Genomic DNA, 23584 nt, shown 5'->3' with positions numbered 1-23584 from the left:
ATGTCTGTAGTTTCCTCTGTATTGACAATGTTAAACAGCACCTTTATGCCAAAATGGAAACGAGGAGCAGGAGTAGGCCATTCGGCCCTTCGAGCCTCAATCTCGACGCCATATTCTTGCTTTCTTCCAATACCTATTGATGCCTTTAAAATCTATAAAAGTTATCTATCTTATTGTTTAAGCGATCTCACTGGGTTCGTTCTCCTGTTTGGATTCTGCCATGACATTGGGAAGTTCAGCGAAGTCTTGACTTGTTGGTCCATAATGGTTTGATGCCTCTGAATCAGTTGTACTCTGGGAGGTCATTGATCTCACCCACCTCCTGCTGATGAAACTGAGGTCGAGACAAGTGCGCGGACTCTAACGTGGAGCTGGTTGAATGTGAACAATGTGCATGTTACCTCAGGGGGAGGTAATGGCCTAGTGGTATTATCGCTGCACTGTTAACCCAAAGAACCAGATAACATTCTGGGGACCTGGGTTCAAATCCCACCATAGCAAATGGTAGAATACAAATTCAATAAAATATCTGGAATAAAGAATCTAATGATGAACATGAATCCATTGCCAATTGTTGGGGTAAAACCCATCTGGTTCACTAATGCCCTTTCAGGAAGGAAACTGCCATCCTTACCTGGTCTGGCCTACATGTGACTTCAGACCCTCAGCAATGTGGTTGACTCTGAACTGCCCTCTGGGCAATTAGGGATGGACAATAAATGCTGCCTTGCCTGGCCTGGCCTGGCCAGTGATGCTGTCATCCTAGTAATGAATAAAGGAAAAAAAAAAAATTTCAACTCTGTCATGTTCTTCTTGCAGCATTTCTATACTTCTGTAAGTTATTTCCACTTGTGCAGTGTAGTCTTATCTCTGTTGGACTGGGGTGGACAAGGTCAGAAATCACACGACACCAGGTTATCGTCCAACAGGTTCATTTGAAAACACAAGCTTTCACCTGACAAAGGGGCTACGTTCTGAAAGCATGTGTTTTCAAATAAACCCGTTGGACTGTAACCTGGTGTTGTGTAAATCCTGACCTTGTCTGTTAATAGCATCATTTGCAATCAGACCCATTGAATATAATAGTGTATTCAGTCAGCTTCAGTATGCGTTTAATTTTGAAGCAATGTTCTATCTTAAGAACTGTCATCACCATGAAGTCCAATCTTATGTTCTATTTAGTCCTTCTCTGACCTTGATTCTGCTGGGAATCATTATTTCTTTCCATTTCTTCTCAATCTGCTGATAATTGTTACCGCTGTAAAGATATTGAAATCTATCTATTTCAGTATAGCTTTAAATGTGCTGTACTTTTAAGGTTGTACTCTTGTATACATCAATACTGTTTTAAATTGAATAACTGTAAAGCTTGTTAGACTTGATTCTGCGGTATTTCCTTTATTTGTCATTCTTTTTAACTCTGTATTTCTGTAATAATTCTTCAATAAAGCTTTAAAAATATTATTGACTGCTCTGTAGTGATTTACTTGTTTCAAGTTTTAAAATTGTTTCTTTCTAATACTGAAACTTTGTAATGCTTACTGGGTTTTCTAACCTTTTTGAAGGTTTTCCGTTTTTGAACAATTAAACTGGTGGATGCACATATCTTCTAAGGTTTCTCTGCCTTCTGCAAGATGAGTTCTTCCATACCTTTGTGGATGGACATTTTCCCAGTTTTCATAGTCTAAGACATCAGGCACTTTGCCCTACATAAAATTTTGAAATAAAGTTCTGTGGCTTTCATAAATCTTCCGTCAAAATCACAGCTCATTTTTTGTCCTGGTCCTTTTAAACATATGATTTTTTCTGACGTTTCTTCTTTCACTAGGCTCTTACACTAGACTTCTTTATGTTTGCTTGGGTTCAGATTAAATAAATTCTGAGGTCTTCCCAAAGCTGTAGTTCCAGTCTAAATATTTTTCTGGCCCTTTCACTATTCTTTATAGCTGCACCTTGTGGAACCTAGTGTCAGTACTCATGTGAGAAGTGAGAACCCTCTTTTACAAACCCTTGCCCTCCCTTTTCCTCTAGGCATTTCTAACTTTGTGGAGCCTTTAGTTGCTTCTCACAAAGTCTCCATCACTAAGGCCTCTGCATTTCTAAGTGCAACTGGCCTTTCTCTCTTTTCCTAGTCCACCTGCTTACCCCTGCACTTCTTATCAGCTTCTTGATGAAGTTTTGCCTTTGGAGTGCTGTGCTTGTCCTTTTGCTGCCTTCAAGGCTGATGCTGTCTCTGTCTCTCTGTTGCGTTTCAGCTGATGACTGACTGTGTCTTTTTAAAGCAGTAATGCTTTTAAAGTGTAGATTCTCTTACTTGAAATATTTTCTTTGCTTCTGGATCTTTTGGGATTTCTCTCTTTTGGTAGAGGCCAGAACCGCACCATTGCGACAATGTAGTATTTTCTAGATGATAATTCCTGGTATCTTTGCGGCATTTGCTACTATGAGGTTGTACACTGCCACCAAATCCTCCTTTGTCTTTACTTTGCCTAGGGTCTGTGCATGCTAGTTGGAGAGAATACATTGCCATGGAGTCTCCACAGTAGCGGCCATGTTCTTAGATATCAAGAAGGTTTACTGCATCATAGCAGTGAGTTTTTACAAATTCAGTCATGGGATGAGGGCATCGCTGGCTGGGCCAGCATTTATTACCCAGAGGGCAGTTGAGAGTCAACCCCATTGCTGTGGCTCTGGAGTCACATGTAGGCCAGGCCAGGTAAGGACGGCAGTTTCCTTCCCTAAAGGGCATCAGTGAAACAGATAGGTTTTTCCAACAATCAAGAATGGATTCATTAGACAGTCATCATTAGACTCTAAATTCCAGATTTTTATTGAATTCAAATTCCACCATGGTGGGATTTGAACCAAGGTTCACTGGGTCATCACCTGGATCTCCAGATTAGCAGTCCAACAGTAATACCATTAGGCCTTCGCCTACCCAAGTAGTATAAATACTATTGGTCAGGCATAATTACTAGGATCTTAGGGGAGCTGCTGTAGATACATCTGCTCCCTCTGAAAACTAGAGTCAAACTTTTTGTGTCTACCTGAAGACTGTGTGTGATATGAGTAGAATGGGTGCAGCTGATGGAACAGGAACATTAACCCCTTCAGAACCATTAACTTATACAACATCCATCATGACAGGTACTGAATAAAATACATGGTTCATAATTTGATCAGGGAATTTGATGACATTGAATGCTGCCATAGCCCCACCTTGGTACCTGCCTCTTATACTCTCCCCAACAACTGAACTTAGGGCCAATTGTAACTGACTGCAGATGGGGGTAGAATCATCAAGAAAAAAGAACCTTTTTGAAAGATCTGGTCACAGTCAAATCGAGAGAGTCAACCTGGAAGTAGAACCATCATACTTATATTTTAAAATCCTCAAGATGTTTAAGAGGGTGCGAAGATTGAAGGAAGAACATTAGTTTCGCAGCTTTGAGTTCCTGGGAAGAAGTGAGTCATTAGGGGAAGGTGTAACGGATCTTAATTTTGTTAAACTGAGGATGGAAGTGGAAGAAGAGTATTCAACAGGAGGAGGAATAAATTTAAAATATTTTAAGGGAAGCAATGACTGTGTGTCAAGGTTGGATCATGAAGTAGATTCAAGGCTGGGATAGAGTTTTAGTCAGGAAGGGAATCAATGGTAATGGGGAAAAGGCAGGAATGTGGAGTTGAGGGTTATCAGATCAGTCATGGTCTTACTGAATGGTGGAGCAGGCTCAGTGGGCTGAATGGCCTACATCTTATGGGTCTTATGGTAATGGTGGTGGTGTTAATGAAATGGAAGGAGGTGAGACATTTTACCTGTATTTAGCTGATAGGTTTAATTCCAAGATTGTTATTTCCTACTGCTTCCTTCCCAGGATTTAGTTCATTCTGCATGTGATACAATGTGATATCTCCTGTATGGTGTACATATATCTGTATATTACATACCTTTATTACATTCACAATGTGGTGATTCCATTGGGGTAAGAGTGGTTTGGTAGCAGAGAGGAGCATTAAATATTAAGAAATTAACTGTAGAAAATTGGAGCAAACTACTTGACATCTCTACATGTCTGTGCTGTCAGTGCAGTTTAACTGCAGCTTCATCAGCACACCCACTGCTACACTTCCAACCATTACCAAGGTCATACAGACTCAAGTTAACATGCCTGTAACTTCCAGAACATTTTGGAACAATGCTGTGGGTTAATCATAGAATCCCTACAGTGCGGAAACAGGCCCTTCGGCCCAACAAGTCCACACCAACCCTCAGAAAATCCCACCTACACCCTTCCCCCTATAACCCACCGAATCTACACATCCCTGGACACTACAGGCAATTTAGCATGGCCAATCCACCGAGCCTGCACACCTTTGGACTGTGGGAGAAAACTGGAGCACCCGGAGGAAACCCACGCAGACACGGGGAGAATGTGCAAACTCCACACAGACAGTCACCTGAGGGTGGAATTGAACCCACATCCCTGGCACTGTGAGGCAGCAGTGCTAACCACTTAGCCACCGTGCTGCCCTGCAGATTGATGCCAACAGTGAGGATTCAATTCTTGCACTGGTTGAGGTTACAATAGAGGACCTTTTCAACATTTCCGGTCGCCTCAGGTTTAACCATCACCAGTCATCACCACTCTCTCTCTCTCTCTCTTTCTAATGGAAGAAAGATAGCCCTATGGTCCAGCAGGGCTATGGCCTCTTTATTTTGCCCTAATTTTCACCATGCCCATTTTAAACAGCCTCAGTTGCTTTTAACAGATGTGACTAGGTGCACTGATTTTCCTCTCAAACAGTAACCCCACCACCATTTTCTTTTTGGCATTGGCATTCTACACCACCAATCACCGCTACACAACGGCCCGGCAGATAAAATCACCTCTTTGGCTCCATCTGAGAACCATGTGACTGTAGCCGAGAAGATCAATCCTAGTGATATTCCTAGCACATTGAATCTGTTCTCAGCAGCACCATAATTGAGCAGGCAATGGCCTAGTGGTGTTATGACTGTAGACTAGTAATCCAGAAACTCAGCTGATGTTCTGGGGACCTGGGTTCAAATCCTACCAAGGCAGATGGTGGAATTTGAATTCAATAAAGAATCTGGAACTAGGGCCTAACAGCAACCAGGAATCCATTGTCAGGGGAGAAAGAAACCCATCTGTCTCACTAATGTCCTTCAGGGAATGAAACTGCTGTCTGGCCTACATGTGACTCCAGACCCACAGCAATGTGGTTGACTCTTAACTGCCCTCTGGGTAAATACGGATGGGCAATAAATGCTGGCCCAGCCAGCATGCCCTCATCGTGTGAAGGTTTGCTGGGGAGTGGCAAGAAATGGGAGGGAGCAGGTGAAACCAATACTACAGACTCAATATATTGGATCTTCAACTTAGTTACTTGTTTGCTGTTCACTTATCGAGACTGTGGTATGTCCCTGTCCACACAGTTTGGAGTTTTCAATTCTGTGATGGTTTATCCAGCTCCTTTAGAATTGTTGGGCTCAGCAACACCAGGTTCACTTGAAACCTTTGGCATAGGTTCATAAAACCTTGTTCTGTAACACCATACAGTGTTTAATCACCAGGGGATTGGCAAGTTCAGAAAAACCTGTTGGTGTAAAGTACTGGAATCAATTTTATAAAATAAATAATAATTTCCTGGTGAAACCTTTCATTCACTATCAATCCAGAGATATTAAAGCAGTGAATAGTTGGAATGACCAGGAGGAACTGGAGGCAGTCGCATCTTGAAAAAACACGCAGATACAAGGTTTTAAATTGGTTTCTCTTTATAGAGTTTAACATTTGAGATGTGACAAGGTACAAATTGAAGTTGCTGTTAAATTGTTTCCTTTTAAATGACCGGCAACACATCAGAGAGGTTAAGAATTCCACTTGGAATTACGAGTGAGCTACGCTATGTGAAAGATAGATATTTGTGGACGAGCACACAAGGCTTATTTGTGGAGGAGGATATGTACAGTCCATTCCCACCCACACAACCAAACATTTCTGTTAGTGGTGGGGAGGGGAGAGTATAGCAAGCTTGAGGGGTGGTGCTGACGGGGACAGGGGTATAACAGGCTGGGGGTGGGGCTCATGGGGAGGGGGGGTATACCAGGCTGGGGGGGGGGCGAAGGGGTACTGATGGTAAGGGGGGGGGGTGGGTGTACCAGGCTGGGGTGGGGCTGATGGGCAGTGAGTTTAATCGTAAGGCTGGATTGGCAGAGTGTAAAGTGGCAGATGGCATTCTGTGTCTGTTAAGTGCCTGCTGTCATTTCTCCCCTTCACTATAATGTAAACTTTAAAAAACACAATTAAGGGGATAGTGAAAGATACAATTGGCCCACGTGCCTCTGGGTGAAGCAGCTGTTTTAGGAGACAATGGGGCCATCAGCCAACCATATAAGAGCCAACTGTTAGCCTTAGGACGAGCCCTGCCCAGCTTTCAAATCATGGCTCAGTCTCTCTTGTTTTCTTATGATTTGAACCAATCACAAAACCGGACTTGACGGCTTCCCATCCTGACTTTTATTTTGAATTGCATAGCTCAAAACTAACCGCCTGGTTCCTGTCACTATGGCAACGCTAATTTTATTGTTCTTTAAGTAGTAGGTGCGTTATTAATCACTGAGTGGCTGTAATTGGCTTTCTTTTGAATATTCAAACTGCTTCTTTTTCTGGACTTTAAGGAGGCAGCTTGAACATTTCGTTTCTTTTCTGCACTCACCGCCATCCTTAACTCCACACACCCTCCCCACTGTCCTGTTCAACGTTACAAACTTTGGCAGCAATGTCTGACACTGACATGATTTCTTCAAGACATACCAGAGTGAGATAATTATTTCAGTGGTCTATTTGACCACCCTTCCCCCATCCCACCCCTACTGCCCCAACAACCCAGTCATCCACAAACTCAGCAGAACCCACTTAGTACAGCACAGGTACAGGCCCTTCGGCCCACTGTGTTGTGCCAAACATTATACCAAGTTAAACTAATCCCTTCTGCCCGCCCATGGTCGATTTCCCTCCATTCTTTGCTTAGTCATGTGCTTATCTAAAAGCCCCTTAAATGCCCCTAAAGTATCTGCCTCTACCACTACCCTTGGCAGTGCGTTCCAGACTCCTCTCACTCTCTGTGTAAAATAAATTTGCACCTCACATCTCCTCTGAACTACCCCCCCACCGCCACCTCACCTTAAGTGCTTGCCCTATATAGACATTTCAACTCTGGGAAAAAGATTCTGACTGTCAACCTTATCTGCGCATCTCATAATTTTATAAACTTCTATCAGGTCTCCCCTCAGCCTCCGCCACTCCACAGAAAACAACTCTAGCCCCCATTACAGGGGGACTTCCTCCAGTCACAGTCTGCAGTGCAGCAACACCAGAACCAAGTACAAGATTTCTGCCTCTGCTCAATACCCCCATAGTAGAAGCATAAATATGTTGAAATATATTCCTCGGTTTATGTGTGGCCCCATTGTGTGTACTTTATGGGTTTTCTTCACTGACTGCCCAAGACGTTTGTACTATGAGGGTCCCAGTGAACAACAAGAGCAACTTGCTTTTATATAGCCCCTTTAGCACAACAGTAAATACATCAAACAATTTGACATGTGGCCACATTGGGAGATATCAGGGCAGGCAATCAGAGGCTCAGTTGAAAACATAGAAAACAGGAACAAGAGTAGGTCCTTCAAGCCTGTTTCATCATTCAATATGATCATCCTGTTCGCTACCTTGTTCCCATTTTCGATCTCTTTAGGCCTAAGAACGATTTCAAACTCCTCCATGAAAACATCCAATGTTTTGGCCTCAACTGCTTTCTCTGGCAGAGAATTTCACAGGTTCACTGCTTGCTGGGTGAAGAAATTCCTCCTCTTCTGAGTCCTAAATGGTGCACCCTGTATCCTTAGATTGTGGCCCCCTAGTCATCAGGAACATCCTTCCTGCATTTACCCTGTCTCGTCATGTTAGAATTTTAGAGGGCAGGAATCAGTGTTTAAGGGGCTGAAACAGATGTGCAAACGTGAACATAAGCATTGCTAGGCTGTGTCTTTTTTTTCAATTCTTTTCCCTTCCCCTTGGCAAAGACACAGCCTCCACACTGGGCTTGGCTGGGGATGGGACGGTGATGTCCCTGGGTCAGGGGAGTTGCCAGAGAAGGGCAGTGCCCATTGTCCTGCCCCTTGCCCTTTGCTGTACGACTTGTGTGGTACCATGGCATCTGAAGCATCGCCACCCACAGTTTTGGACAGCGCTCCCTGCGTGAGGAGCCAGCCTTGGAGCCTGACACAGTGCCAAGGAGAAGTGCACCCTGACTGGAGGAGGAAAGTTCATTTCAGTGACGTCTAAAGGAAACGGTCTTTTAAAGGGGCTTTCCAAAGTATGGAGTGACCAGACAGAGATGGTTCTAAATGGCAGAATAGCGCCAGGAGACAATAAGAAATGAAGCAGCGTCCAAACACTGGATTATTTTAGACCATTTGGCAGTAGCTAGTCTCTAAGGATAGGCAGTGTGACCAGTATTTTAACATATCAGACTGTGTTGATGTAAAGTGATAATTGATAGCCCCATGAGAGCACTGGCAGAATAAACAACCTTTGTTGAGCTTGACGCAGGACACAGCAGCTTGTATCTTCAGTAAAAGTTAAACCTTTCTGCCTCCAGGCCCAGCCTTTTGACCCCTGACCCTTGCCAGCTGAGTGAGGATGACCTCCCGAGTGACCTGCAGTCCTTGTCTTGGCTGACATCTGTTGACGTCCCCCGTTTACAACAGATGGCGACAGGTCGAATGGACTTTAATCTGAGTGCCCAGAATCCAACGTTGACAACGCAAACAGGTAACACTGAAGCAGCGACAACAAGTCACATTTATATAGTACCTGGAAAGTAATAAAACATCTCAAGGCATTTAGAAGCAGCTCTGGTTTCGGCTGAAAATCCTGTTGACAACGACAACGACAACTTGTAAAGCACCTTTAATGTAATGAAATGCACTTCGCAGGAGCATTTAGGAAAGCAGCTCATCTCCAGGGCAGTTGGGGATGGGTAATAAATAGCAGCCTAACGTCCTGCAAATAAATACAAACAATGACAACAACGAACTAAGGAGATATTAGATCAGGTGACCAAAGCTTAGTCAAAACGTTCAGGAATGTCTGAAAGTGGGAAAGCAAGGTGAGGAGCTGGAGGAAAAGAATTCCAGAGCTTGCCCCTTCAGCAACTGAAGACACATTCGCCAATAGTGGAGCAGTTACAAAGGAGGCCAGTTTGTATAGATATCTCAGAGGGTCACGGGCTGGAGGAGATTACAATGATAGGGAGGAGCAAGGCCATGGAGGGATGTGAAAATGATGTAGCTTGACAGGGTGCTAATACAGGTCAGCAAACACTGGGGTGATGGGGGAATGGGACTTCTTTCAGGTTAAAACACAGGCCCCACTGTTCATGATGTGAGTAACAGTAAAGTCAAGGTTAGGAGATGTGTTCCACTTGCTGACGTTGAAGATAAAATGAAAATTCACTGACTTCTCCTGCTGTGAGTCTCAGTTGTGCCAGTGTGCTCCAATTCCCTGTCCTCTCCATGGTGCACAGGAACCCTATGGTCTATCAAGAAGGTTGCTGGGATTGGGCGAACTATCACAACAGAATTGTCATAAAGGCAATAGAATCCCTACTGTACAGATAGAAGCCATTTGGCCTATGAAGTCTATACTGACCCCAAAAGGCATCCCACCCAGACGCATCCCACTACCCTATCCCTGTAATCCTACATTTCCCATAGCTAATGCATTTACGCTGCACATTTTTGGACTGTGGGAGGAAACCAGAGCACCCGGATGAAACCCACACAGACACGGGGAGAATGTACAAACTCCACATAGACAGTGGCCTGAGAGTGGAATCAAACTCAGGTCATTTGCGCTGTGAAGCAGCAGCGCTAACCAGTGTGCCACCGTGCCGTCCAGCACTACAGGAGAAGCAGACAGAAATTTTGCAACTGGGAACGATCTTTTGTCAATCTCACTAGAGACGATTATACAGAATCGGCAGCAGGTTTCAGTTGTCTAAATTGCATGATGGGAGGGTTGAGAGTTGATGGTGCAAGAATACAAACAAACATCTAGAGAAACATGGCAGTAATGTTATAAATCTGGTGAAAATCTAAGTCTAAATGGAGACTGATATTATTGTGGGCTATTTTTGCATTTCTTTAGACCCAATTTCAGTTTCCTGAGCTGAAACTTACTTACTTAACACCTCCCATTGATTTCCCCTAGGCCTGGTTCTCCATGACATGTCTAATAATATGACGCCAACATCAGTCCAAGGAGCCATGATCCAGGTACAGGCAACTATGCAGCATGGCATCATGGGATTGAACACTATGACCACACACGGGCAAAATGTAAGCTTGTGCCAATTATTCTTGTTTGCATTGAGTTAAGGAAGAGTAGCAAAGTCCAGAGGAGTCCGCGATTTGTCTTTTCTAATGAACACTGATTTCCCAAGACCCCATGCTGAAGTGTGGTGAGCCCACTCTTAGGCTAGGTGAGACAGTTTGACTCTAATTTCTTACTGAGCTGCAAGTATAGACTAGATCAAGGGACATGTACAATTTATTTTAAAAGAAAACACAACAAGGATCTTTAGCCACAGGAAAAGTATTTGGACCCAAAAGGCCATTTCTGTTTGATTGATGAACGCACTGTCCGATCTCCTCAGAAAACACCCGAGTCCGTACTTTCTTCAGAATTGCCTACTTCAGTGCAAATATACCATGCACTGGTATTTCACGATAATATAATTCACAATAAATACGATTTCTTCAATGAAGCTATTCCATCTGGCTTAGTTCTAATCACTAACTTTAATTTGTGTCTGATTTTAAATTTATGGGAGCACTGCATCCTTCCTCACAGAAAGCCGAATCCACTGACAACTTTATATGTAGATCATATGTAGATCAGCAAGGTGCTACAATAAGGGATTGGAGATTATCACATGACTACCCATCTTCGATCTCCTCATGCAGTTTCATTTCCCATCTTCAATATTTGCATAACTAATAAACACGTGCGTAATGAACAAATAAATTTATTGAATGTAACTGGAAAGGCAGAGCATCTAGCATATTATAGGACAAAATGACTTTGTAAGAGACATCATGGATGGAAGATCTCATAGAAAAAAAGATGAATGCTGAATGGCTTGAAAATTGAGGGAAATTTTGAAATGAGAAGATACGCGTGGGATAGAGACATGGAAAGTCATATATGAGCCAAAAAAGCTATGCACAACAATGACACATATATTAAGAAAACACAAAAGCTATGTACAGTCTTCTGGCCATTAAATATGACTTTCCTTTCACCTGGAAGTTAGAAATTAAACAAAACTATTTAGGAAGGATCTGAACTTCAAATCTGATTTGCAATCCAACCCAATTTCTTGCATTTTCAAGGAAATGATTGTAACCTTTGGCAACAAAGTACAATGTAACAAAAAATTATGAATCTGACAAAAGAAATATTCAGAAGTTTCATAAATACTTAAACACTGGAAATGAACTTTATTGATGAGAACTTTCTCTATCCCCCCTCCCCACTCCCCCATCTCCACTTTGATTTCCCAGTACTCTGTTACAGGACAACACCCATCTGGGTTTCAGACACAGCAGTCCCTTTACCAAGTGCATTCTCAGCAGCTGTACAGCCTTTCACAACCCAGCCAGCAGGTACAGTATTCTTTCTTATTGCCCTTCACAATGCTGTCAACTTTTATGGACTCGTATAGGATTCAGTTAATTTACTTTGGGCTTAGTAGTTAGCCTGGTCTGTGGGATGTTGTCTTGAGAACAGCATTGTTTTTTTTAACAGATATCAAATGGATAAATTAAATGTGCAAAGTGGAAATGATTGTTAAAGCTGTGCTCCTTTCCAACTTGCTCATATGAATTGGAAAGTGATCTACTGTTTGATCTACAATTCTAAAGAAGGGTCTAGGCCCGAAACGTCAGCCTTTCTGCTCCTCTGATGCTGCTTGGCCTGCTGTGTTCATCCAGCTCTACACCTTGTTATCTCTACTATTTGAAGCATTGACTTAGAATGTCCCTGCAATGAGTTACACCCCAACTGCACCCTCCAGTGGCTTGCAAAGGAATTGCATGTGTGTTTTCGCTGGGTCTGTCCATTTGTATTGTTGCAGGAATTGTATGAAAACCACAAAATTGCGTGTGAAACCTATGGAACAAAACATGTAATTTAGAATAATTAAAGTGCCAGATAATTGGAAATTGCAGCCAAGTTGAGGTCACACAGAAAGCAATGGTTTCAAGTGAGGTTGGCCTGGGTGTGATTTTTCTGCATTGTATAAATTCCTGTAGCGAGCAGACATTTGTTGAAAACAGCAGCTGTAAAGGCACAGGCAGAGATTGGTGCTCTGCTAACCATCATCCTTCAGGCTGTGAGGAGTAAACCCTGGAGTTAAAATAAATCAAAAGCAAAATGCTGTGACGGTGGAAATTTGAAGTAAAAATGGAGTGCTAGAGAAACTCAGCAAATGTGGGGAGAGAAACAGAGCTAAAGTTTCCAAGTCCGATATGGCTCTTCTTTGTAACTAAAGGGCCAGGTGGACAAGTGATGGGTTTTATACTGTCCAAATAGGCGGGAAGGAACAAAGGAAAGAGGGAAGGTCAGGGGAATGCTAGAGGGTGAGGGAAATCAAAAGGCAAAGAGAATTGTAATGGTTGTAGAGAGATGAGATAGACCCAGGCGAGGTGCTAATACTAAGTGTTAGGAGCAGAATATAGGTCAGTTGTGCTGACTGCAAAACCAAAAAAAAAGTCAGAAATCTGTGAGGAGATGGAACGGAGGAAACAAAACGGAGGACACAGTTCATGATCTGAAGTTGTTTAGCTCAATATTGAGTGCTGAAGGCTATAAGGTGCTGAAATGGAAAACAAGGTGCTGTTCTTTCAGCGTTCTCGCTGGAACGGTGTAACTGGCCTAGGATAGAAATATCAGCATGAGAGCAAGCTGGTGTGTGAAATGGGAAGGGACCAGAAGGCCTGGGTCATGCTTGTGGGCGGAGTGGATGCATTTCATAAAGCAGTCATCCAGTTTGGTGTCTCCAATATTGAGGAGACTATATTGTGAGCAGTGAAGACGGCATAGTAAGTGGAAAAAGTACAAATAATTCACTGCTTTACCCAAGAGGAGTATTTGGACAGTGAGCAGGCAGGTGGTAAAAGAGCAAGAATTCCACCTCCTGCAATTGCATGGGAAGATTCCATGAAGTGGGATGGCATGTTGCGAATGAAAAAGGAATAGACCATCCAAGGCCCCAAAGACTGCTTTCCAGGTGAAGCAGTGATTTGGTTGCACTTCTTTCCATCTGGTTTACTGCCTTTGCTGCTCACAATATTATCTCCTTAACACTGGAGAGATCAAACGGAGACTGGGTGGCCACTTTGCAGAACATCCCCCCCTCAATGCACAAGCAACTCCCAGACCTTCTGGTCACTTACCATATCACACACCTCATGCTTACATTTCTGCCCTAGACCAGTTACAGTGTTCCAGCAAAGGCCCACTCAAGCTGGAGGAACAACTGATATATTTTCTCCTTTTGAAAACTATTTGCATTATTTTAAAGCACTTGTACTTTAATGCATCACTCTGTGCCTAAACGGGACCTGTGCATGCCCTTCAGCATTTCTACCTGACCAAAGAGAAGTGAATGGAAAAATAAGCTGGCATTATTTTGTCCCATCTCAGTTAACCGTCCCAATGTCTAGATGGGGAACAGTAGAAGCTAATCAGTTGAGGTTTTACTGCTGTATTTTGTTATTTTTTCCTTCGGTTTTCTGTATTTTGACCTTTTATGTTGTCTTTCTCACTCTCCAGTGCTCTCCTGGAAATATTTACAGCCCAGCTTATCATACACAGTCTCAGTATTCACAGCCCCGACTTGCCACTCACGGTGACCAGGACCTCCAACCCAAGACCTACCCCAAACCCATCTATTCTTACAGGTATGTAATGCCATCACATTGTTCCCCACAATCCGGTATGAGGATGTTGCTTTCAATGTAATCAATAGATACGTAATCAAAGAAGATGGGAAACCTCCATCTAAAATCTACAGTCCTGAAATTATCTGAAGTGACGTTTGCAACAACTAAATCTTCACACTTTTTGGTAGCTGAGCACTGAAGTCATAACATAGGAATAGGAATAGGCCATTCGGCTTCTCAAGCCTGTTCCGCTATTGACAGATCACGGCTGATCTGTGGCCTAACTCCACATACCTGCCTTTGGCCTATATCCCTTAATACCATTGCTTAACAAAAATTTGTCTACCTCAGATTTAAAGCTTACAACTGATTCAGCACCCCCTACTGTTTGTGGAAGAGAGTTCTAAACCTGTACCACCCTTTCCAACATCTCTCCTGAACTGTCTGGTCCTAATTCTCAGAACATGCCTCCAACCAGTGGAAATAGTTTTCCTTTATCAACCCTGCCTTTTCCCGTTACTATCACGAAGACTTTGATCAGATGACTCCTCAGCCTACTAAATTCTAGAAAAAAAAAGCAGGCCTAACTTGTACAATCTCTCCTCATAACCCGTGAAGTCCAGCTATCATTCTTGCAAACCCACTTTGTACTCCTTCCAAGGCCAATCTATCCTTTCTAAGGTGTGGTGCTGAGATCTGCTTACCGTACTCCAAGTGGGATTAAACCAGGGTTTTGTGTAACTGTAGCATAACTTCTGTATCCTTATATTCCAGTTGTCTAGATATAAATGTCAGCATTCCATTAGCTTTCTTGATTATTTTCTCAGAGATAGTAAGAACTGCCAATGCTGGAGTCAGAGATAACACACTTGATTATTTTCTGGACCTGTTTGTGACAATTGAAAAATCTATATGCCTGAACCACCAACAACAACCATCCCCAACACCCCCCACACCACCCCCCACCCGCGCGCCCCCCGCCACCCCCACACCACTACCCCCCGCATGCCCCCCCCCCCCCCCACCACACACACACACACACACACACACACACACAGAGTCTCTTTGGATGTCCACGATATTTAATTTCATATCATTTAGAAAGTACCTGATCTACCTTTCTTTGGTCTAAAATAGATAGCCTCACACGCGCTTACCTTGAACTCTACCTGCCACAGTTTGCTCATTCACTTAGCATAAAATTACAAAGGGATTTTGAGAGACTATCATCTGCACGGACAACAACGCCAACTAACATTTCAAATATCGAAATTTGGATAAATGACTTTCTATGCCTTTATCCAAGTCGCTAATAAACAATGTGAATAATTGAGGTTCTAACTCAGATCTTTGTGGGACACCACTGGTCACATCCTGCCAGTTTCAGTACCAACCCATTATCCCTACAGTCTGTCTCCTACTACTCAATTTGCCAGCTATGTCAGTAATTCCTCCTCAATTCCACAGGCTTCTATCTTACTTAACAGTCTCTTACTTGGGACTCTATCAAACGCCTTTTGGGAGTCCATATAAACAACTTCTATAGACATTCCACTACCTTAGTCACTTCTTCAAAAATTCCAATGAGTCTGTCACATATGACTAACAGTCACGCTCAACTGACTGTCAGACATGACCAACCTGTCATTAATCCATGCTGGCTGCCCCTGATCAATAGCAAAGTGTTAAGGTGCTCAGTTACGTTATCATTGATTATAGATTCTAACAATTTCCCCAGCACAAGTGTCAGGCGAACTGGTCTGTAATTCCCTGGTTTTCCACTTTCTTAAAACACGAGTGACATATACAAAAGTAGAAAGAATCTTCAAGGAATCCCTCACGTACTTCACTCACATTGTGCTAATTCTATCTAATATTTCTTACTTCTCCTCTTTAACTAAAATGTCTGTGCCATCTCTCTCCTTTGCAAAGGCAAAGACAAAGACAAAATGCTCATTTAGAACTCTGCCTGCATTTTCTGCATTCACACACAAGTTACCAAATGCATCGCTGAGAAGCCTAACCCTTTCCTTAGTTATAATCTTGCTGATGAAATACGCCTCATGTTTTTTACTTGGAGGTGTCCTATATAAAATTATTTTGGAGTAATCTCAAATCAGTTCCTAGTAGTTCAATGCCCACTTCATACAATTGGTCTCAATTTCACATAAGTTGGTAGCCATCACTAACAGAATGGACAGCGATGACCACTTTGGGAACTGAAAATGTGATACCGGTATAGCGAGGATGCCAATACGTGGTTAAGGTATTTGGTAGCGTGGAGAGGACCTTCCTTGTGCCACAGCTAACCTGGGTGTGTTTAGTGCTGACTTCAAGTGACCAGAATAATAAAAGGTCCAATTCCCTTGCAATGGCAGCTACAATGGAACGAAACCTGCCAAACAAAACAACAAAAACACTCTAAAATATGGCTTATGGGCATTATTCTTCTAGCTTCAGATTGCTTTTTGCACTTATTTAATTGACAGCTGTCTGATTGCCATGGCACTAAAGAATAGCAAAACAGGAAGCCTCCCAGTCAGTGAGATCTACAGCTTCATGAAGGAGCACTTCCCTTACTTCAAGGTAGGACACTGATGAAACCTACAAAATTTGTTCCGTTAACTTCATTAGTGCAGTAAAATATCCAATCACAATGGCCATCTTCATTCACAGAAAAAGCACAAGATTGTTGCGGGGGGAGGGGGGGCGAATTTTCGAGATTGTCTCTCACAGGAATCTGTCTGGCTTCTGACCTGAAGTATATGGCCAAGGAATTGCAACCAAGAACCTTTGTTCTATTATTCCATAGCTCAATTCATCTCTGCCGGTTGCAAAGTACTTAAACAAACTGATCATAGGATCCCTACAGTGCAGCTGATGGTCTCTTGGCCCATCGAGTCTACACCAACTGCCCAAACAGCATCCTGCTGAGACCTATCCTCCATCCCATAAACCTGGATTTACCATGGTTAACCCACCTAACCTGCACAACTCTGAGGATGGTTTCAATTGACTGATCACCCTCTGGATTATGGCTCCAGCACACTCCCACTGCACCACTCTGTTAACGTGGTGATTTTAAACAATTTAAATTCTACACTTCATCAACAGAGATTTAGACTCTAATAATACCCATAATAATGTCACCGAATTGGCAATTCACTCAGTAATAGGCCATTTTGATGGCTTGTGTTGAGGTGTGGAGTGCTTAACTATGCATCTTGCTGTGTCATATGATGCTTGCAACAGGAAGACTCATATTCTTTACCTAACACCCTTTGCTTAATCAGCACGGATTTTCCATTTGAGAACAAAAGAAAATTGGAAACACATAGAAATCATAAACTCTGCACCATCCGTGCCAATGCAGTTTGCAGCTTGATATGGAAGGAGACCATTAGTTGTGAATTTCCCTTTCTGTGTAAGGACATTGAACCTCTGTTTCAGACTGCTCCAGATGGCTGGAAGAATTCTGTCAGACACAACCTCTCGTTGAACAAGTGCTTCGAGAAGGTGGAGAACAAGTTGAGTGGCTCTTCACGGAAAGGGTGCCTTTGGGCACTCAATCCAGCCAAGATTGAAAAGATGGAGGAAGAGATGCAGAAATGGAAGCGCAAGGATCTTGGAGCGATTCGCAGGAGCATGGCAAACCCAGGTAATGGTCAGTGGTGTTGGAACACAGAGGGGAGACAGAATTTCCTTGGCAAACTAATATATTATGAGGAGATAACGGTGATGTTGTGGCACTATATCCCAGTATGTCAGTGCTTTCAAAGGATGTGAGGGACGAATGTTGGTAGATGTCAATTTACTTAAGGCTCCCAGAAATCTCATCCTCAAAAGACCCTCTTTCTCACTGCAGATGAATTGGACAAATTGATATCTGATCGGCCAGAAAACTGCAGGAGGCCGTCAAAATATTCGGAGAGAACAATTCACATGGCAACGCAGGTGACCAGCACACAAGGAAGCCTTGCGGTGCCACATCTCCCCCACCAGTCTGTGGCTACCCTTTCCTTGCACCCCCTGCCTTTGCATCACCACATCCAACAGCAACAGCAACAGACGCGGATTAGCCCTGACTCACCAGCACCAGCTCAGACCCCACCTCTCCACGCCATGCCAGATATTAGCCACAGCCCTTTGTTGCACCATGGAGCTAGCAGGGTTGCTTCCGATTTATTCTGCATGACAACAGACATGAACACCGATGTTGATGCCCTCGACCCAACCATCATGGACTTTGCTTTGCACGGTGAGTGATCTCTGCAGAGAAAATTGTATGTTGAAACATTCTCTAAATGGAAGTGCACTATCTCCCCATCATTATTCCTCACTGGAAACAATAAACTTTGTGACTGCATTTGGGAAAATACCAGCTCTTAAGCACAGCATTTCAATTAAATCATGAAGAATATTAACAACAAACACAGAGAATGCTACAGAAACTCAGGAGGTCTGGCAGCATCCATAGAGAGATAGTTAATGTTTTGTGTCCGACATGACTTCTTCAAGGCAGCATGGTGGCACAGTGGTTAGCACTGCTGCCTCACAGCACCAGGGGCCTGGGTTCAATTCCACCCTCAGGCAACTGTCTGTGTGGAGTTTGCACATTCTCCCCGTGTTTGTGTGGGTTTCCTCTGGGTGCTGTGGTTTCTGCCCACAGTCCAAAGATGTATAGGTTAGGTGGATTGGCCATGGTAAATTGCCTGTAGTGTTCAGAGATGTGTAGATTAGGTGGGTTATTGGGGAATAGGTCTGGGTGGAATGCTCTGAGGGTTGGTGTGGGCTTGTGGGCTGAAGGGCCTGGTTCCACACAGTAGGGATTCTATGGAAAAAAAACTGAAAGATGTTGCAAAATTTTTTTTTTTTTACATACTTTTGAGACAGGTGAGGAGCAAGAGAGCAGATGGTTTAGTGCAAAAGACAAAAAGGTTATTATTGGTGGTTAGAAAAAAAAGATGTAAAATGGGTGCAAACTAAGGTGGGAAAGGGAGAGAGTGGGTTCTCTCTGCTAAGAGCAAAATATACAAATTTAACAAATATTAACAAATTGGAATGAGAACGCCCTTTTCCATCTCTCATGAAATTAATTGGTGTTGATCAGTGTGCAATGGGAACTGACATATCTAGGGAATGGAATGTGCTTATGACAGCAACAGCTGTTAAGCGATAGGGACTAAATACTGGCTTATTTCAGGCAATCTATTTCCAAGTTAACAACAGCAGTCACTTTGTTCCAACATCGTAAATGCTTCGGTATTGTCTCATTTTGTGTGACAAATCCATTTACCACACCAGACAGCACATGGACCTGATTGAGATTGCAAATTTGGTACCCTACTGAGTAACTTTGTGCAACACAGGCTCACGCAGCAGAAACCTGAGGGTGTCCAGGCCCATTTACAATGAGGAGCCTTTCATCCTATCAATCAGGATTCCTCAAGACCAAATGGTAGCATGTGCCATGTCCACAATCAAAATAGCAACCAGTTTTGTATGTACATAGCATAATTGTTAGTTCCTTCACTTGTTGTCCTTCAAACATGTGAAATACCCACATGCACGCTGTTGCTGGTGTGATATCTGGCATTTTTACAGTCTATGCATCATACATGTGACCAGAAACACAGAACTCAGAAATAGCACACTTAGATTGAGGAATTTTGTGTGTTGGGGAATTCCCACGACGAGTCACACACCATTCTGCCTTAGAACCATATTGCCATCCCGTCCTTGTCATTGGGTCAACATCCAGGAACTCCCTCCCTAACAGTACTGTGGGAGGAGCTACACCACATACACCATTATGTTTCAAGATACAGCTCAATTCCCACCAATTAGGAATGGGTAACATATGCTGGGACAGCCAGCAGAGCTCACATCACAAATCCTGCTTAAAGACATGTGTAGTTGTTGGGTAAAGACAACATTTGATATATGTTGTCTGCCATTCTAAAACAGGCTGCTAACACTTGTCAGGATTTGTAAATGATTAATGGTCATTGAGATGCTGACGTGGAAGGAAGAGGAGGGACAAACCTGTCAGAATAACAGTGGAACGGTTGGAAAGAATCACTTGGATACAGCCGGTAGTTACTATCCAACATATCCTGGACTGTATTTGGTCATAACAATGTGGGGATGCGCTGAAAGTCATCTGAATATCCCAAGGAAATGACATCCAATATATGTGATTTCAGGGTGATTCTCATGGAAATAAGGGAATGGGAAACCCTGTGTTGTCAAATCTTTTTCGTTAGAGGAATGCTGATACTATAAAATTGGGACCTCTTTAATCCCATTGGAGGTCATGGTTTTTGTTGGGTTACTCATAAACTGAACTTCTTTACCTTTTAACCACTAGTGTAGGATCTCAAGCTTCCGCTGGATGTTTATTTAATATACTGAAGAAAGGCAAATAGCAGACTGTTCGAGAGTAGCTGTCACACTACACTTCCATCTGTGGTTACAAGACACAGTCACATTTTATTAAACACAATTTCAAATTCCTAAAACCCCAAATCTGTGAAATGAGAAAAAGTTATCAAAGAAAAATAGAAGTGAATTCATTGGATTGTTCACAATGATAAATTACAAAAATTAAATTTGCCATTTTTCCTTTTCCAAACTTTAATAGTAAATGCTCAAAATAAGGTTCCCAAACAATTATTCGGACCATGATTGAAGTTACTAATAAAAAAAATCAGGCATTCCCTCATTAATTCCACTCAGAAGCTTGGACTTGCAGTTGATATATTTCCCAGAGCTTTCATCCTTGAGAATGGAAAGAATTACCAAGGAGGTTAGTGTTGCAGTTTCCAGCAGGCTGAAGCATGAACACATGCCTAGTTTGTACTGCATTTCTCAGCTTGTTCTCACAATATGATTCTCACAGTATTCCCATGCTGCAGAATTTGAGGATGTATTCGTAAATGAGCTGAAGAATTAAGTTTCAGCAAATTTCTTTCAGGTAAAATTGTCTTAAAACTTTTGTTTATTTGTCCTTTCCTTCTTTAGAGATGGGAACTTCCCTCAAAAACAAGTGTATAATAATCAAAGTGTTAGGATAAAGCTAAAAACAAACCCTAAACCAGCATTCTCTCCTTTATTAGGAAATCTATGGGAAGAAATGAAAGATGAGAGTTTCAACTTGGACACGCTCGGTGCGTTTAGCACATCTCCGCTCCGTCTCTCAGAGTCTCCTCTTGGAACAGTTGGTCTCACTCCTGTGTCCAGTGGAAGCGAAAATTCATTCTCTGACCTGCAGGTTACTGGTCTTTACACCACCTATGCTAGTTTGGAGAATGTCCCAGCACAATACCTGAATACACAAGGGAATAAGCCAATAGCACTGCAATAAAGAAATGGTTCTCCGATTTGCCAGGACCCGCTAATAACCGATATGTTGATGCACTGAAGGCTAAACATATAACATCACTGGAAAGAGTTATTATGCCACTTCTTAAGTCGTAAGCATATCTAACTCTCATGTAAGGCTGTAGTTTTTCAATGGATTTGGTTGTCTTAAATCATTCAGCCTTTGGAAGGAATTTTACACTCCATGCTGTCTGCAAGTCTAGCAAACTAAAAGCAGCCTTCATGTGGAACAGGCTTAAAAGATGAATATGAAAAGTGCATTGTCTACTATTGACATGACTGAAGAACAGCCAAACTGTTCTCATTAAAGAATAGTTTTTTGTAAATAATAAAAACATATTGATTAACTGATTACAAAAGCCTTGGAGTGAGATGGAAAAACAACAAATGTTTAACTACAAAGTTAAATCTGTAAATTGTTCAGATTTTAGCATTGTTTACCTCTCAATGATAGCATATTAATATTGAATTTATAACAAAGCAATACTGTACTTTTTTGGTTATGTCCAGTTTTGTTGATGAATAATACCCAGACTGGCAAACAATGTACATATCAGCCCACTATAGCCATTTGACCAAATTTACATCCAGTGAATCAAAGCAGACCATGGAAAAGCACCCAAACAGAAAAGACCATCAGACCCATGAAGTTGCTTGTTACATAAATAATTTCAAAATTATTGACACCGTTGACGTTATGAAAAATGTTGGGTGCTGCTCGTCCTGCTGTGTTTGGATGATAACTTGCCACAGATCACAATGCAAAACCTATTTTTGATACGAATTTGCAGAGTCAAGTTTTGAATGATTTTAGTTAGAAGGATCGAGAAGATTAATTGCAGGATTTTGTACCCTGGTGGAAGAATGAAGCTGGGAAAGTAAAAAGGAAGGACCCTAGAAACCACTAGCAATCCAGTGAAATTGTGATGAATGCAATCATCGGAATCATGACTGATTCTTGGATGAGGAGAGATTGACTAGGTTGGGATTGTTTTTGCTAGAGTTCAGATGAATTTGGGGGGATCTCACAGAGACTTATAAAATTCTAACAGGACTGGACAGGGTAGATGCAGGGAGGATGTTCCCGATGGTGGGTGTGTACAGAACCAGGGGTCACAGTATGAGGATTCAGGGTAGATGATTTAGGACAGAGATGAGGAGACATTTCTTTATCCAGAGAGTGGTGAGCCTGTGGAATTCATTACCACGGGAAGTAGTTGATGCCAAAACATTGAATGTATTCAAGAGGTGACTAGATATAGCACTTGGGGCAAATGTGATCAAAGGTTATGGGGAGAAAGCAGGATTAGGCTGTTGAGTTGGACGATCAGCCATGATTGTGAAGAACGTTGAAGCAGGCTCAAAGGGCCGAATGGCCTCATCCTGCTCCTATCTTCTATGTTTCTATTGAATAGGATACTGGTTATTGTCGCATCACTTTTAATTTTCAGAAAGTGGACAAATATCCAGTGGTAGTCCAAAAGTGTTTTAGCTTTCTGAATTGGATAGTCTACTGCAACAAAGTCCTACAGGGAACACAGGCACAAATTTTAAGAGACAGGGTTTATTCTGTGGTCGACTAAGAGATATGAACTTTGGAGGACAAAAAATGCTTACCCAGGACTCGCAATGGATGCAAAACAGAAACAAACTTGAATGCACAAAATTGAACATCATTAATGGCTGAAAACTCAAATTAAACAATTCTTAGTAGATCCTAGAAATGTGAACTCTTTTGCTTTGTAAGCGTTCTGTTGCATTGTGATAGCTCAGTACAGTGGAATGTGTTGGTGCTGTTGTGATAGACAGTATTACTGTATGTAAATTTTAATTTATATTTATTTTTTAAGGGTAAGTTGAAACCTGTTTCATATGAATTAAGCACTGTTTACAAGAATATTTCTTAAAGATAGCATTTCCACTTGTTGGCTGGTTATTTAAGGGATATTTTTCCAAACGTTAAATGGATTGATGAACGCATCAAACATTAATGGTGAGTCATTTACAACTTTGGCTGCATTGATTACAACTTTTCTGCTGTTAATGAAGATTGTGGGGACCAGGCTCAGCCCAGTATTTCAAGAGCCACAACCTTAAAGAATTCGGGGATACTGATAAAATGTACCAGTGGGATGCTCAGCTTGTGGATTTCCTTAAGGGGAAGGC

General features: G+C 42.3%; 1 protein-coding gene across 1 annotated transcript in view; it reads left to right on the top strand.

The window, feature by feature from the left end:
• The window catches only part of foxn4 (forkhead box N4), a 50676-nt gene extending 29275 nt beyond the window's left edge, over window positions 1-21401 (top strand). The window contains exons 3-10 of the mRNA XM_048611745.1: window positions 8686-8858; window positions 10299-10426; window positions 11654-11755; window positions 13926-14053; window positions 16525-16621; window positions 17486-17693; window positions 17901-18293; window positions 21154-21401. Of these exons, the coding sequence (XP_048467702.1) occupies window positions 8686-8858; window positions 10299-10426; window positions 11654-11755; window positions 13926-14053; window positions 16525-16621; window positions 17486-17693; window positions 17901-18293; window positions 21154-21401 (1477 nt within the window). The remainder of the gene's footprint in view (window positions 1-8685; window positions 8859-10298; window positions 10427-11653; window positions 11756-13925; window positions 14054-16524; window positions 16622-17485; window positions 17694-17900; window positions 18294-21153) is intronic.
• Window positions 21402-23584: the final 2183 nt, after the last annotated feature.

This window comes from Rhincodon typus, chromosome 24 (genome assembly GCF_021869965.1).
Source record: "Rhincodon typus isolate 14 chromosome 24, sRhiTyp1.1, whole genome shotgun sequence".
Taxonomy (NCBI): domain Eukaryota; kingdom Metazoa; phylum Chordata; class Chondrichthyes; order Orectolobiformes; family Rhincodontidae; genus Rhincodon; species Rhincodon typus.
This window is presented reverse-complemented; position numbering and strand designations above follow the sequence as displayed.